The sequence below is a fragment of the Cynara cardunculus genome (genome assembly GCF_001531365.2).
Source record: "Cynara cardunculus var. scolymus isolate 2C chromosome LG 4, CcrdV1, whole genome shotgun sequence".
Lineage (NCBI taxonomy): Eukaryota > Viridiplantae > Streptophyta > Magnoliopsida > Asterales > Asteraceae > Cynara > Cynara cardunculus.
In genome coordinates, this window is record NC_037531.1 from 17,335,994 (window position 1) to 17,352,178 (window position 16,185).

General features: G+C 36.8%; 3 protein-coding genes across 6 annotated transcripts; 2 read left to right on the forward strand and 1 right to left on the reverse strand.

Moving 5' to 3' along the window:
- The first annotated feature begins 303 nt into the window (after window positions 1-303).
- On the forward strand, window positions 304-6,814 carry LOC112511415 (elongation factor 1-delta-like). 2 transcript variants are annotated; one of them, XM_025117021.1, is made up of 8 exons: window positions 304-367; window positions 2,024-2,130; window positions 2,217-2,333; window positions 3,388-3,481; window positions 3,850-3,970; window positions 4,602-4,715; window positions 5,156-5,317; window positions 6,671-6,814. In XM_025117021.1, coding segments are annotated over exons 2-8 (693 nt in total). In that variant the 5' UTR covers window positions 304-367; window positions 2,024-2,047; the 3' UTR covers window positions 6,673-6,814. The 2 variants fall into 2 exon arrangements, with proteins under 2 accessions (XP_024972789.1, XP_024972790.1); XM_025117022.1 differs by lacking the exon at window positions 304-367 and adding an exon at window positions 374-1,325.
- A 1,638-nt stretch (window positions 6,815-8,452) lies between these two features.
- LOC112511163 (60S ribosomal protein L17-2-like) lies at window positions 8,453-11,170 on the reverse strand. The gene is made up of 7 exons (XM_025116647.1): window positions 11,032-11,170; window positions 10,902-10,938; window positions 10,762-10,802; window positions 9,683-9,913; window positions 9,454-9,556; window positions 8,925-8,992; window positions 8,453-8,683 (listed from the first exon to the last, which is right to left on the reverse strand). Exons 1-7 carry the CDS (start codon window positions 11,032-11,034, stop codon window positions 8,648-8,650), a joined length of 519 nt encoding a protein of 172 aa, XP_024972415.1. The 5' UTR covers window positions 11,035-11,170; the 3' UTR covers window positions 8,453-8,647.
- Window positions 11,171-12,284: 1,114 nt separating this feature from the next.
- LOC112511685 (SWI/SNF complex component SNF12 homolog) lies at window positions 12,285-15,966 on the forward strand. Of its 3 annotated transcripts, none has more exons than XM_025117396.1 (3): window positions 12,285-12,466; window positions 12,680-14,292; window positions 15,681-15,966. In XM_025117396.1, exons 2-3 carry the CDS (start codon window positions 12,710-12,712, stop codon window positions 15,751-15,753), a joined length of 1,656 nt encoding a protein of 551 aa, XP_024973164.1. In that variant the 5' UTR covers window positions 12,285-12,466; window positions 12,680-12,709; the 3' UTR covers window positions 15,754-15,966. The 3 variants fall into 3 exon arrangements, with proteins under 3 accessions (XP_024973164.1, XP_024973163.1, XP_024973165.1); XM_025117397.1 differs by having other exon boundaries at window positions 12,383-12,466; window positions 12,671-14,292; XM_025117395.1 differs by having other exon boundaries at window positions 12,302-14,292.
- The last annotated feature ends 219 nt before the right edge of the window (window positions 15,967-16,185 follow it).

Genomic DNA, 16,185 nt, shown 5'->3' on the forward strand with positions numbered 1-16,185 from the left:
TTTAACATGGTTAAAATTGTACTGATTTTATTAATATTATTTTTATTTAACATTACAAATAGCAAGTAACAACACATACGATTAACGATTAACATAAAGAATAGAGTAACATTCTTCAAAAGAATCAAATTTTCAAACGTCCATCTTGCATGAGGACTTAAATTTGATGCACATGAATAGTACAGGGGGTAAATATGACATACAGAAAATATAAAGTATCCATGTTGACATTAGCTCAAATGACAAATCTACCCTCATCTTCCCGGTATAAATAGACTAGGGTTTTAGTTCACCACTGCCAATCATCCAACTGATCTTAACTCAAAACCGAGCCGAGCCGAGCCGAGCCAGCGGATCTTTCTTCTAGGTATGCATTCTTGAATCACCAAATTAGGTTTCGTTATTACTCTCTAATAGTCTGATTTCGATGTTCGAATTTTTGAATCTAGAGCAATCATATGTTACTACGCTTGTCAATGAAAGTGCTATTTTATTTTATTGATGTAAATTGTGCTTTAATGGATCCTTATGTTCATCGTTAGTGTACGTGAATTATCATATGTGTTTATGTTGATTGTTGTGATGAAGTAGTTTCTGATTTTTGATAATTTGATCATGATGTAATTGGTTACAAATTGCAATTGTTTACTGTACTGATGTGGTGCTTGAATTGGAGTTGGTGTAGTTTAATGTGAACATGATTTTGCTTGATTAGAGTATTAGGGTCTAAACTGACGAGCATCGGCGAACACATACCGGATGTTTCAAGGAGAAGAAAGGAATCCTACTAACGAAATTCATGTTGGTAGATAGAGGATTTGCATATATGAATATCGAGGACTGATTATTTGATATAACACTGTAATTTTGTTAATTAGTTGCTTAAAAAGAACAATGGGATTTGCAAGCTGGTTCATTATACAAGAGATATGTAATGGCATATTGTGTTGGTTCACATTTTTTGTTTCTCTGAATTATATATACACTATACAGCAAATACTCTCTCTCTCTCTCACATACACACATACACCCCAAATTCGGTGAGGTTTGAATCCTTGACAGGTTGGGATCTTAGGGTAACCCGGATACGACATGGACAAAGACCTGTTCTTAGGGGTGTTCAGGAAGACTAATCAGACTTTCTCTCGTCCAAAGCATGAGTGAACGGTCGATTCTCTAAGAGAGGATTTGTTCACAGCCGAGTCTGTCAAAGAGCGAGAAACTGAGCCAAACTGTTCCATCTGAAACCAAAAAGAGCCTACACGGAAAAATGGAAAACTGAAAAAACCTGACATTCACAGGTCGCTTTCGGTTTTGAATTATAGGTACCTGCAGATAACCTGAAACGAACTGTTATATATAATTAAATATATTATACTCCATCTGTTCCAAAATAAATGTTCACAATGAAAATGACACACAGTTTCAGGAATGTGCAATTATTACACTTTTACCCTTGATAACATCTCATAATTAATGGTAGAATGGGCAATTGGAAACTTAATTTTGAAAATAAACACTTATTTTAGTACAAACTAAAATAGTAGCTTGGACACTTAATTTGAGACGAGGGAGTATTTAATATTAAATATTTATATTATTATTTTATTTATTTATTAACATAAAGCTAAAAGAAAGAGTCTTTTACATTTTGGTTTCAACTGTTATGTTAGATGATTAAATTTTGTGGTATGAAGTTATGAAGGAGACATCAACCAAAGAATGAATGTTTTTAAACAATTAAATTTATTTTAATTTGTAGCACTTGGATATTTTTGTTTAGTTATTGTGTAATTGGTTTCAATGTTTTATATTGCAAATAATATTTTTTATAAATTCGGTAACCGTGAACCTAACAACGGGTAACCACCTTATTTCGGTTTGGTTTGGTACAATCGACGGTTGGTTTTGGTCCAGGTATCTGCCTTATGCGGTCCAGTTCACATTTTCTCTACTAACCGAACTGAACCGTGAACATCCCTGCTATTTTTTGGGTCATGTTTAACTATCTCCTTACTTGCAGAAGAGATTTGTTGATTATATAACAATGGCACCCACATTTTATGTCGGCTCCGAAGCTGGTCTCAAGAAGCTCGATGAGTATCTATTGTCTCGTAGTTACATCACCGGGTGAGTCCTTTAACATTTATCTTTGAAACGAATTCAGTGTGTTATGGTTTTTGTTATGCAGATAAAACAACCTTTTATTTTCTCAGGTACCAAGCTTCAAAGGACGATCTCGCAGTTCATGCTGCTTTCACTAAGCCACCATCACCTCAATATGTGAATGTAACTCGCTGGTACAATCATATCGAAGCTCTTTTGAGGATATCGTAAGTTCTTAAACTTGATATTTTATCGCCATTGAATCCTTGTGTCGGGTTTCATATAAAAAAGTAACCTTCTAAAATACAGCAGAAAAATAATATTAGGTTACTTTTGTATAATACTTTTCATGAAAGAAACTCTATTCGGATCCAATTACATATTTAAACGAATTTAAACAAACCATAGGGTGTTTAGATATTTACCTTTGAGATTCGTAGTAGATTTTGACAGAGCACTAGAAACCAAAATAGGTTTCCTCTATGTAGATCCACATACGAACACGGCTGGCCTCCACCGAGTGCTGGCTCAAAAACCTTAGAGATCTAGTATGTACTTTTAACAGAAAAAGAATAATTCTTTTTCTGTTTACCTCTGAAAAAACTAATAATCCAAAATATGGTTGTTTGGTAATTGTTCAGAATGAAATTAGAGCCCAAGATACATCATCGGGTTTTAGAACCATTAAGATACGGACTTTTTTTGCGAAACAAGATTCACTTCTAGCGATTCAGAGGTTACCTCTTAATGGAACTATTAAGAGGTAAATAAATATCCCCTTAGGCTTTGGCCTATCACTTTATTTATAGGTGACCTATTTGAGTTATAGATAGACCAACTCCCCAACATGGGTCGGGCCTTTTATAATCCATAGGCCCATTTATTTAAAAGCCCATTAAACCTAAATAAATGTTTTATTTAAATTTATTAATGATAATAACATTATACGTAATACATTTACACATAAAACCCTATGATTATCATATTACACTTTTAACTCTTACTTTAGTTATTCTGCTAGAATAATGATTAATAATCAACATGATATCTTTCTGGTTTCCGATTATCCAATAACCGAATCGAAGCATACGTACTCTTTTGGTGCGAACCTATGCCCTTGGGAGTATTACTTTGTGAAACTTGTCGTTGACATATAAAAACTTACACCTTGATTGAGAGATTCTTTGTTCGGTGCTATGGTTCGGTCTTGATCTTTATGGTACAAAATAATTTGTTTGTATGGATGGATCAAGATGACTAATTATTACATTCTTTTTTCAGTGGTGTTTCTGGTCAAGGCAGTGGTGTCGTTGTTGAAGGATCTGCTTCTTTCCCGGAAGATGCAACCGCAACTCCCCCTGTTGCTGATTCAAAGGCATGTTTTTATGAACTTGCTATAAAATTTCTGTTTAGATAGCCTCCTTGATGGTGTGATGGGTTGTGTTCTTTTCTTTAGAAACCAAACCAAACGGACCTAGTAAATCCCACTCAATTTTGTAGAGGTGGCAATTTTGTACCAAAGCAAACCAACCACCAACCATACCAATTAAATTGGTACCAATTAAATTGGTAACAATTGCAATCGGTTGGTATTACCATACCAAGTATGAAAACTCGGTTGATATGCGGTATGAGAAATCTTGCACCACGGTAGTTTTATGGTACCAACTTATTTAATTTTTATCTAGTTTTGTATTTTTGATTTATTAAATATTAATTCTGACTTTAACAATGAAAATCCAGGATGCAGCTGATGAGGATGATGATAGTGACGTGGATCTCTTTGGTGAGGAGACGGAGGAAGAAAAGAAGGCCGCTGAAGAACGTGCAGCTGCCGTGAAAGCATCTGGAAAAAAGAAAGAATGTAAGTTCACTTTCGTCTTATCACCATCATGGGACATCCGTCAAAGTCATCAGGGTGAGTTTAGTATGTGGACGGGATTAGACATGACTGGGTGGCCAAGAGTGAGATAGGCTTTGAAAGAATTGTGAAAGATACTAGGGGTAGTTTAGTAATTTACCAATCGTGTTTCAATCTTCCCGATTGTTGTTCCACCTAATTTTGACGGGACAGAAAAATGCATTTCCCACTCAGGCCCTGTCGAGTCGCAGTCTAATAATGTCACATCAAATGTGAGATAACAGGTTTTTGTATTGTCTTGGTCCTGTTCTGTCCTATATACCAAAGGCACTAGAGTGGACCAGTAACAAGGTTCTTGCCATGTGATTGAAGTATTCCAACTCTGTACATATTTGTATAAATTAAACCATATATTTAAGATGTAAAAAGTAAGTCTTGATGTTGATGTGTGTGAGGAGGGAGTTAGTAGGGAAGGGAACGTTTAGCCTACCCTAATGTATATGCTGCATCATAAGTCCTGTTTACAACACAGTGACATCTAAATTCTTAAACCTTATGATGATTATATATCTGAAATATATCAACGGGTTTACTGATATTATTTTCCGTTGCTTTCATGCGATTATATCATCAGCTGGCAAGTCTTCGGTCTTGTTGGATGTCAAACCTTGGGACGATGAGACCGACATGCAAAAGCTCGAGGAAGCTGTCAGAAGTGTTCAAATGGAGGGCTTGTTGTGGGGTGCATGTATGTTGATCCTCTTCATCTTTTAAATAAAAACTATATATAAAGGGGGAAAGTTGATTTGAGAACCGCATATATTTTGAGAGTCATGAGAACCAACTATCATGAGTTATTCATAATGAATAACATGATAGATGCTCATTCATCTTGAATAATATTATGAATAGTTAGGTATATTCACAATGAATAATCAATGAATTTTCCCTAAATGGTTCTCACGGTTCTCCTAAATGAACTTTTCCCTTGTCTAGAAAATGATTTACTACAATGCATTTACAAGGGAGAAGTATCTAGAATCCGGATACATTCTTGATAACGCCCAATAACCTTCAAATCAACTTAAAACTACTTTTGAGTTTATAAGAAGCTCAAAAATCTAACTTTTTATCCATACGAGAGAGATTATTACATTCCTAAAGACAAATTAATATGTGATTCTGCAGCAAAATTGGCAGCGGTTGGATACGGTATTAAGAAGCTCCAGATCATGATGACCATTGTCGATGATCTTGTATCTGTTGATACACTCATCGAAGAAAGACTTACGGTCGAACCCATTAATGAATATGTTCAGAGCTGTGATATTGTGGCCTTCAATAAGATCTGTAAGTCATACTAAACCATATTTAGCATTTTGAAGTACATATACGCCCTCTGTCCGAAATTAAGTGTCCACGCTGAAAAAGACATCTAGTCGTAAAAATGTGTAATTATTACACTTTTTAAATAACTAATGACACTTTTACCCTTGATAATATAGAGACTTTTTGCATCTCATAATTAAGGGAGAATGGGAAAGTGAAAGCTTACTTTTGAAAGTGGACACTTATTATGGGACAAACTATAATGTAAATGTGGAGGACACTTAATTTGGGATGGAGGGAGTAATATTTATATACAACAAATATAAATGCACACTCTTCATCTTAAATAAGGTTTAAACCCTTGACCTCATGGCAGGCTGAACTCAACCGGTAACCTAGGTACCACTAGGCCAATGTGGTTCCATTATTTAACATTTTTGAAGTATATAATATTTATATACGGAAAATACGCACGCACACTCACATTTGGTAAGGTATGAACCCTTGACCTCATGGCAGGTCAAACTCAACTAGGTACTACTCGGTCAATGACCCGTTGATTCCATATTTAACATAGTAGCCATGTACCCATGCAATGCAAGGGAATGTAACATTTTGATGTAATTAAGAATGAAAAATCAATTAGATTTTGCATTACGTTTTCAAAACCAATTCACGAATCAAACGCACTCAAAAAAACAAGTAATTACCTGCTTTAGATCGGGGATCAAAAACAGAGAGAGTTGGGACAAAATATTCGGTCTCAATGCGCCGGATCAGGAGAAATTTTAGGGGGAGTGGATTTCACTTGGTGTATTAGAGAGATTTTAGAGAAGTTAGATAGGACAAGAGTGGAAACCTTGGAGTGTTTGTACATTAGAATTTGTACTAAAGTATTAATGATTTGTAATCTTGAATTTTAAGTAACATGCTTTAATCAATGATGGTTTATGCATTATAATTTGTTTTTAAGAGTTTAACCCAAATGCTTTGTAATACGGTATAGATCTGAAGCATATAATATTTATATACGGCAAATACTCATGTACACTTCCCATATTTGGTAAGTTTTGAACCCTTGACCTCATGGGAGGCTAGACTCAACCGGTAATTTGGGTACCACTGAGCCAAAGACCCTTATTGGTACCATATTTAACATTTTTGAAGCACATAATATTTTATATACAACAAATATTCACACACACTTCTCACATTTGCTAAGATTTAAACCCCTGATGTCATGGAAGTTTAGACAGTTAAACTCTATCAGTAACCCGGATATCACTGAGTCAATGAACTATTGGTTTCTTATTTAACATTTTTGGCTCTCAACTCCACTTTCCCATTTATTGATGATGGATATTCTGATTGCAGAGAATTGCTCAGTTTGCTGGGATGGAATGGAGGATAGTTATTGGACTTGTTATTTATTGTTGTTATGTTATGGTTCTATCAAGATCTTAATTAAGAATATTGTTACAAAATTAATTTTATGATCTTATTTGAACTTGCATAAAATCTGACTATATATTTTTTTTCCAACCCCAGAAAATAAAATCCAAGTCAAAAACCACCATGAAATCCGAAATTGAAGATGGTGGTGGTAACTGAATGAATTGTGTAAGATTTCAGGGTTTTTCATTTGATATGGATAGTTTAGTAATTTACCAATTTTTGTTGCATCATGCTATTTTTGTTGAGGTTACAAGTCATTCCTCCCCACTCATAAATCACCTCACTTCTTTCCTCCACTGGCACACGTACCTTTTTATGGGAGGGCCGGAGGGGTATGAATGTAATACACTTCAGTTCAATATATTTTGGCGGGACAAAGGAAGTTATATTTTAGTTGCACTTAGGACTTGTTTGTTAATGACTTAAAAGAGTTCAATGGCTCATAACTTATCTGGTCAACTAGGCATGACAATGAGGCAGGATGGGGAGGGTTTTGTAATCCTGCCCCGACCCTAGTTTTTAGTAATAGCCCCTAGCCCCGGCCCTAGTCCCTGGCGGGTACGAGGATTAACATCTCGTCCCTTGTCAAACCCCATGAAGAATATCCATTAGTTTGAGTATACCGGGTATCCCCGGCCCCAGCTCCTGTTTGAGTAACATCCTGGCCCCGGTTTGAGTGTACCGGGGATTTACCGGCCCCGGGACCCATTTTAGCGAGGAATCCTTCTTCCTGTTTGGGTCGGGTGAGCTGAATTCTCCACCGGGCCCAGGCAAATGACCATCCTTATGGTCAACTATACGTAATAGTTTGATAAGCTTTTAGGAGAAAGCTTTATGTAAAAAGATAAGTTTTTCAAAACTCAATTAAAAAAACATATCCCACCTTAGAATGTCGTACCAAATATATGATGATAAGTTCTTGTTTTATTTCATCCATAATATCATGCCATGTACATCAAACACATCCTTAAAAGTTATGACGGTACACTTGTTTGGGACGGCATAACAAAAATCAAATAGAACACATTTCTTATTTGCTACTGCTTTCTCTTGGATTCTAGATCAACAATTGCACGCCAAAAACAAATTTGAGTTTCTGACTTGCTTCTTTTGTAATATATCTTGACCTACTTTCCTCCTCGTAATCTCTACTTTAATATGGATATTTAAAATCCCTATTTTATCATACATGTAAAAGGTGCTATGAAGATTCAAATGTTCCTATTTTCAAGACTTCCATACATTGATTGAAAAAAAAAATCTCATTTAAGTTATTTCAGTTAATTTTAGGAAAAAGTTTAAAAACACTCGACAAACTATCTCATTTTAAATGAAAAATTCATCAAACTTTGAACTACTTTTTTGAATAAAAAAAATCATTAAACTATTGTTTTGAATGATCAATACCCTGAATTTTTCATTCAAAATGAAAAGGTTCAATGATTTTTTCAAATTAAAAAAAAAAAGTTTAAAGACTAAACCATTCAAAATGAGAAGGTTTTGTTACGTTTTTTTTTAGAGTTTTCCCTTTTTAACTTTACCCTATTTTTATTTCACCCACAGCAAAAAAGAGTTAAAAGTGCAATGTCACCCAACCCAGATGTTCCTGATTCTGTTTTCCCAACCTCCCAAATATATGAACAACTTGTGTCCTGTTATGTATCTGCATATTGCATTCATTTCAACCATTACAAATAAATATAATGAAACCCTCAAAAATAATTTTATAAATAACTAAGAATTGAAAATTCATCAAGTATTCAGAATCTTGTAATCAAACAATGAATCTTTAAAAAATAGAAACGCATCTTTTCCAAATAACCATTAGATCAAAAATAAAACCCTTTCTTCCTAGTACCAACTTATGTCGATCCACCCGAGTTATATGATTACGTTCTAATTGCTCTTTCTTGCAGCCAATTGACTCTCGGCCTGCACCACCAATTCACGGTCGAGTTGTAGGCAATAACGTTTGTTAAGTATTTACAATAAGTCATATGAAATAAAGATCATTCTCCCTCTGTCCCAAAATAGATACCCACAATGACAATTATACCCTTGATGACAGGGAGAATAATGAATTACTCCATCTCGTAAGTGAGGGTAGATTTGGAAATTAAAAGTGGGAACTTATTTTGGACGGAGGGAGTAGTAGAATGAATCAATAACTAACCTCTTTCTTAACAGGTTCTTCCTTTTCAGACAAGGTGAGCTCAATGTGACAAGGAGAAGACATGTAAGCTGTGCGAACAAGCAGATCTTTTCATTGTTCCTCCATGGGAAATAAAAGCAATTCGAAAGATGATACATCTAGCAGGTTGGGCACAATGTTGCTTAGGGGGTGTCTGAATAAAGATGTCTATGTGGATTAATCCGTCTGTATGAAAAGATGATACATCTAGCAGGTTGGCCACAATTTTGCTTAGGGATGTCTGAATAAAGATGTCTATGTGGATTAATCCGTCTGTATAGATTGAAAAGGTTTTTGTTTTGAAGGGTTTTTTCATAAATGGAAGGAGGTAGTTTTTCAATTGGGAAGGGGCAGGTCTGGAAAAAACTTGGTTTTCTGTATAAAGTTCCCTCGAAAAGATTACTGATTCTCACTAAAGAGTAGTCTAAAGGCAAATTTCACATTCAAAAATTTGGGAATAACCTAATGAATGTTCCAGGAAGATACAAAATATTAGAGGAAGAAGACTTACGGTTGATTCTTCCATGAGCACGATATGTACGACGTCTCTGTTTCCGTGCTTGATTCACCTGAATGTGAGAGATGTGAAGTGCATCCACATCCAACCCCTTAACCTACCATAATAATTACATCAAACAAGCAAATTTTAGCAGGATGGAACTTATCAAGAAGAAAGCTGAAGATATATACATATATATATATATATTTATATATATGAAACGTAGATAGATACTACTTACTTCTGCATTGCTCTCGGCATTCTTGAGCAAGTCCAGGATAAACTTTGCAGATTTAGCAGGCCAACGTCCTTGTCCATTTGAATGACGATTCTTTGCCTGTGCAGTACGTCCAACTCCACGACAGAAGCGTGTGAAGGGGATAGCTTGCTTATGGACAAGAACATCCTCCAAGTATCTTTTAGCCTTAATTAAAGGCAACTTACGTATAGCATGGGCAGTTTCTCTGGTGTTCTATGGGAACAGAAGAAAGTATAGTAGCAAAACAAAAACTAATTAAACAGTTCAAACAAGAAAACCAGGCAACAAAATCCAATGTGTAAACAATTACAAAAAAAAATCTAAATAGCATGAGACGTGGTAGCGAGGTCAAGCTTCAAAAGCCACGGCAATGACTTGACATTTTTCAACACGTGACTTATGGCAACAAATTTGTACATCGTATATATATAAACATATGTTTTCTACTATATTAAACACTTTAAACTAGGTTATACTAAAAACTAAAAAATTAGATACTAAAAGGGTAAGAAAAATCAAATATTATGTTACAGAAAACATATATTAGGCCATGGGCTTAATGATAAAAGCCCAATTGAGTGATAAAGATCCCAATAATAAAGTCCAACCGAAATCCAAAGCAAGTAAACCCCCAATTATGATCAGAAACTCTAGGCCCTCAATCCAGATGCTCTGCTGGACATGGAGTGACCTCTGAAGATCACACAATTTGGAGGCATTTGCACCGGCGAACCAGTTGCAACCATGGCCGTCAATTTCCAAATGAAACACACTGCATATACATATTGACGTATGAAGTTGCCATTGTTATTGATAACCTCAGGTGAAGTACTCAATTTTGCATTTTATAACAATTATGACAACTACAGCTACCAGCAGAAATTTGGTGAAATTTTGCAATAATATACATACAAAATTTGCATTTAAAACCATCAGAAATCAAATAGGAGCTCGTTTTCTAAAATCTTATATTCAATGTGTTTCGTAGCTAAAGGTTCATATGTTAATAATCAATAACACATAGAAATCGATAAGAAATCGGAAGCGAAAAAACTGCATACCTTGAAATGACACCTGAGATCTGATCCCCTAGCTTTGCAAGCTGATGAACATCAACAAAATTAACAGTTATATAAACAAACCCTAGCAATCCACAATCTAATCGATACTAAAAAGAACAACCGAGAATCAAACAACTTACATTTCGTGGGGTTGTCCGGTTCCTTTGAGTACTTCACCTGAGGTTATCAATAACAAAATTAGCGCCATACATTAATATGTACATGCGTATGCAGTGTGTTTCATGTGGAAATCGACGGCGGAAAACTGACCATGGCAGCAACTGGTTCGCCGGTGCAAAATGTCGATGAATTGTGTGCCAACCCACAGGGTATCCAAATTGAGGGCCTAGGGTTTCTGACTATAACTGCTGCCGTGGGTTTACTTGCTTCGGATTTGGGTTGGGCTTTATTATTGGGCTTCATTATCACTTTATTGGGCTTTTTCAGTTAAGCGGTTACAATAATAGAGGGCCAAAAATGGGTCCTAAGGCGGGACGGGCCTCGGTTCCGGTCTCAATTTGCCTTTCCGTAATTAGTCTTGATATAATCGATCTCGTTCCCGACGTAAATATGAAATTCAGATTAACCAAGGTATTCATATTACAAATCTTACTAGAACTGCTCGTTTTTTTATCAGAAGCTAATTTGATGGGCTAAAATTTAAAAAATTGCTTTCTTTTCCTCTGGCTACTAAGATGTTTCAGTTCGCCAGGTTGTCCCTGCCCATGGATTCAGCAGCAGTTTGAAAGGTTTCCAAATTCGAAATAAAAAAATAAAAAATGAGAATTCTACATGACCCGATCAATTCGATCGGGCACTCGCCATCTATTTTCATTGGAGGGAGATCTTTCATATCTTTCGAGATCCACCGGTTACAAACGGACTTTGTAATCGGTCCCAAAAGAAATTCGACCAAAAGTCAATTTTGAAATACACTTTAAAATCTCTAATCTATAAAAACTTATTTTTAAAAAAAAATTGAGCCTACGTATAACCAATCCCAGTCCTGTAAACCGTTTCGACCCGACCCCGTCCTAAATCAGTCCCGATCCCAAGCCATAACGGACCCATTTGACCCTCTCTAACTTAGCCATTACATTATATAACATTTGCAAATTGCAAATTTGATTTTATAAAATAGTAATTTATCACACCAATTTTATTTTAGCTTTAATTTATTTATTATAATAAATTTCATTTAATTTAAGGTAATAATATATGCCATATTGGTTGTCTAATTTTGCATTTAATTAAAAAACAAAAAATAAAAACTAAGTAAATTCTAACACATGTTATAAATATATTTTATAGACGTATTTACAAATGTTTTATAATATAATATAAATAAAAACAAAAAACCTAATTTCTAAACTATACAGACCAAAATCATAATTTTTTAACAAACCATAAGGACAAAAAAGGTAATTTAGTCAATTAATATTTTATTTAGATTAATCTTTATTTTATTTTAAAGAAAATTAAAAATCTTCTATAAAAGTTCCTGGGGTGAGGGTAATTTGGTAACTTTGAACACTTATTGAAACCCACAAGAACGACACGAACGGAGGAGCGACGACCGGAAAAGAGATTCGAAGGAGACAACGATTTTAGTAAAACAGCAGAAGATCATCGAACCACTTCCAACTCTCAGAAGAATCCGAATCCCCAAATCAAAACCCCAAATCCGATTCAACATTTGGTGTATGTAAGTTCTAAATTGTCCCCATTTTCAGTCAATTTTACTAAATCTAGGGTTTCAATTTCATATGAACCCTTTTTCTTCAACTCATAGAACCTGAAATTCTACTGATCCGTCTGTTCTTCTTGTTCTTTTTTTCAATCTTTCTATACCCATTTACGTAATTGACGATTTGAATGCAAAAAGGTTGAGAATCTTGACTTAGTTTAGTGTTTCCAGGAAGGTTTCTGTTTGTAGATTGAGATAATAATGGCGGGGGGTAGTAATAATATGAACAGTTCGATGAAAAACGTTGGGGGCGTTGGTGTTCCAACTGGGTTTGGTAATTCAGGGGCAACAGCTCCTCAATCCATGCCGCCCCCCATGAACCATTCGCACCACCAACAACCACCAATTCATGATGGTGGTGAGTCCCATTTTGGGGGACATTTTCAGTTGTCTGAGCCACAGGCTCAAGCCCTAGCTCAAGCTCAGTATGTTCAGGCTCAGGCTCAGGCTCAAGCTCGGGCCGCCCATGCTCGATTTCAAGCTCAGTTACAAGCTCAAGCTCAGCTTTCCCACAAGCCAAATCCGGTGGGAGGGATTAATAGTAATAGTAATATCGGTGTCTCATCGGCTTCACTTGCTACGCCGATGAATGTGAAAAGATCGGGTCAGAAACCGTCGTCTCGGCCTCCGAGTTCTTCTGGTGCGGCTGCTGGTTCGCCTTTGAAAACCATGGAACTCACGCCTGCTGCTCGTAGAAGAAAAAGAGGTCCGCCCGAGAAGCAAATTCCCGATAAAGTAGCTGCCCTTTTGCCCGAATCTGCTCTTTATACCCAATTATTGGAATTCGAGGGCCGTGTGGATGCTGCCCTTGCGAGAAAGAAGGTTGACATTCAAGAATCGATCAAGAACCCTCCTCGTGTCCAGAAGATGCTTAGGATTCATGTTTTCAACACTTTTGCAAACCAATCCCAATCGGGGACTCAAAAGGAACAAGCCGAGCAGCCATCATGGTCTCTCAAGATTCTCGGGAGGCTATTAGAAAACGGAACGGATTCTGACAGACCAAGTTTGACGAATCCAAAGTTTTCGTCTTTTTTCAAGAAAGTCACTATTTACTTGGACCAAAGTCTCTACCCGGATAACCATGTAATCTTGTGGGAAAGTTCTCGATCTTTAGCACTTAACGAGGGTTTCGAGGTTAAGCGAAACGGGGATAAGGAATTCACCGCCATTATTAGATTAGAAATGAACTACATGCCTGAGAAATTCAAGCTTTCACCCGCTTTAAGCGAGGTTCTCGGGATTGAGGTGGAGACCCGACCTAGGATTATCGCTGCAATTTGGCAATACGTGAAAACTAAAAAACTACAAATCCCGACTGATACTTCCTTCTTCACATGTGATCCTCCCCTTCGGAAACTATTTGGAGAAGATAAAGTGAAATTTGCGTTGGTTTCCCAGAAGATTTCCCAGCATTTGAGTCCACCGCAGCCTATACATTTGGAGCATAGAATCAAGCTTTCCGGGGACAATCCGGTGGGAAATACGTGTTATGATGTTCTTGTGGATGTTCCTTTTTCGTTGGATAAAGATATGTCTAATTTCTTGGAAAGTTTGGAGAAGCATCGGGAGATCGATGCTTGTGATGAAGCTATTTGCTCTGCAATCAAGAAGATCCATGAACATAGGCGTAGACGGGCTTTCTTTTTGGGTTTCAGTCAGTCACCAAGCGAATTTATCAACGCTTTTATTTCGTCACAAAGCAAGGATTTGAAGACTGCTGCTGGTGATGCCTCTCGTATTGCTGAGAAAGAGCACCGATCCGATTTCTATAATCAACCATGGTGAGTTCTTTAATTTTTTTTTTTAAATTCGATTCGAATATGATCCTTTGCTGGTTTCTGTGGAATTTGACTTGATATTTTCATACATTCTGAGCAGTGGGTAACAAAATACTCCCTCCGTCCCAAAATAAATGTCCAAAATGGAAACGACACACGAGCTTAGAAATGTGTAATTATTACACTTTTTAATTAACTGAATGACGCTTTTACCCTTAATAATAGGAGTCATGAATTTCACCGTCTCATAATTAATGGTATGTGCATCCATATCTTTCCATGTAAAGGCCCTTACTTCCACACTATACATGTGTTTAGAAGTATATATTATTTATATACGGCAAATACAACTAAAAACTTGCAGACCCTCCTCGCCTTTGGTGAGGTTTGAACCCTTGACCTCTACGAGAGGCCAAAGGCTCGGATACCGCTAGGCCGAAGGCCCTTTGGTTACACTCCATATGTTGCGTGTTGGGATGGGGGAGACTTCTTCCTTAAGCACTATTCATCGTGTAGAATACCGCAAATGCTACCATTTGTAAATATGGGGAATTTAGTGCAACTCACATCACAGGATCAACCGCGATGTGGTGGAAATATCCCATCTGTCCAGGGTTCGTTTCAGACGGACACAATAATTGTCGCCACTGAGTTTATCAGGGCTGATTTCTTGCAGTTACAGTTTGCTGGGGTAGAGGACATAGATACCACCCCTCCAGGCCCTCCTACTTTCGAGTGAGATATAGTGGGTTAGTTGGGTTTAGTTTTGTTTTAATGCAACTCACATCAATGAAACAACCGCTCTACACTTTTGGGGGTAGAAAACATGTCTGCCTACATCCCACCCCTCCAGACCATAGTTTCCAGTGGGCTATACTAGTCGGTTTGGTTTGGTTCTAGACCCACAAGCGCAGATGGAAATCAATATTTAAAGTATCCCACATGATGAGAAGTGCTTAACGGAGAGGCCTGCGCACACAATCCCTCATTTCCGCTTAGCGTGCCCCACATGCTGTGAACTTGAGAAGGTTTCTTCCTTGAGCACTATTCATCATGTGGTATCCAGTATCCTGCATAAACTGCTACCTGTGTATAGAAATTTGTTTACCAAACCAAACGAACCCAAACTTGACCTCTACCCCCAAAGAGTTGAGAGCCCGTTTCCATGAAGACCCCCGGCTTGTGAGAAGTGTAAAAGAGGGAGAAAAGACATATGATAAAGATTTGTTAAAAAAACAGTAACACAAACGAAGCAGGTACAAGGAAAACATAACCGATTTAAGATAAAACCACGCACATCTAGAATTGGTAGTGCTTGTCTTGTACCCGCTTCTTCTCGTGTATAGAAATTTGTTTGTGAACTTATGATGTTTTTTGGTTGCATTTTATAGGGTCGAAGATGCTGTTATCCGTTATCTGAACAGAAAGCCAACGGCAGGAAGTGATGCACCTGGAAGCACATAGTTGAATTGTTTCAATGGGTATGCATATCTTTACTCCCTTCACCCGAACCTTATTCGATCTTGTACTGAAATAGTTTCAAATAGTTTTAAGAAATAGTTTTGGATTGTGGTCATGGGAGTCATCATCATCATCATCATCAATGGCTTGGCTTCTCTCTAGCCATCTCATCTAACTAATGTTATTCAACTTATTGCAGATTATTAGATTGGAACCATGTTTGTTTGATCTTTTCTTTCTTTTATTGAGATTTTAGGGTTCTCTTTTCTTTTCCTTTTTTGCCCCCGGGGCGGTTTTTGGGGGCGGGGCACAGGGGAATCTTGGGTTTTGTGGTAATATGTCATATGTTGCTCATGTAATGAGCAAATCAGACTGCTTTAGATATCATGAAAGAAAGTGATATAAACAGGCTTCAATTACACCTTTTCGCGAAGT

Excerpts from the sequence above, each read along its gene's own strand:
- LOC112511415 (XM_025117021.1), top strand. The coding sequence starts at position 2,048 with ATGGCACCCACATTTTATGTCGGCTCCGAAGCTGGTCTCAAGAAGCTC. Across the intron at positions 2,131-2,216 it reads TCTCGTAGTTACATCACCGG|GTACCAAGCTTCAAAGGACG; the intron begins GTGAGTCCTTTA and ends TTATTTTCTCAG. Across the intron at positions 3,971-4,601 it reads ATCTGGAAAAAAGAAAGAAT|CTGGCAAGTCTTCGGTCTTG; the intron begins GTAAGTTCACTT and ends TTATATCATCAG.
- LOC112511163 (XM_025116647.1), bottom strand. Across the intron at positions 9,557-9,682 it reads ATGCCGAGAGCAATGCAGAA|GTTAAGGGGTTGGATGTGGA; the intron begins GTAAGTAGTATC and ends TTATTATGGTAG. Across the intron at positions 8,993-9,453 it reads TGCTCATGGAAGAATCAACC|CTTACATGTCTTCTCCTTGT; the intron begins GTAAGTCTTCTT and ends TTGTTCGCACAG.
- LOC112511685 (XM_025117396.1), top strand. The coding sequence starts at position 12,710 with ATGGCGGGGGGTAGTAATAATATGAACAGTTCGATGAAAAACGTTGGG. Across the intron at positions 14,293-15,680 it reads GATTTCTATAATCAACCATG|GGTCGAAGATGCTGTTATCC; the intron begins GTGAGTTCTTTA and ends TGCATTTTATAG.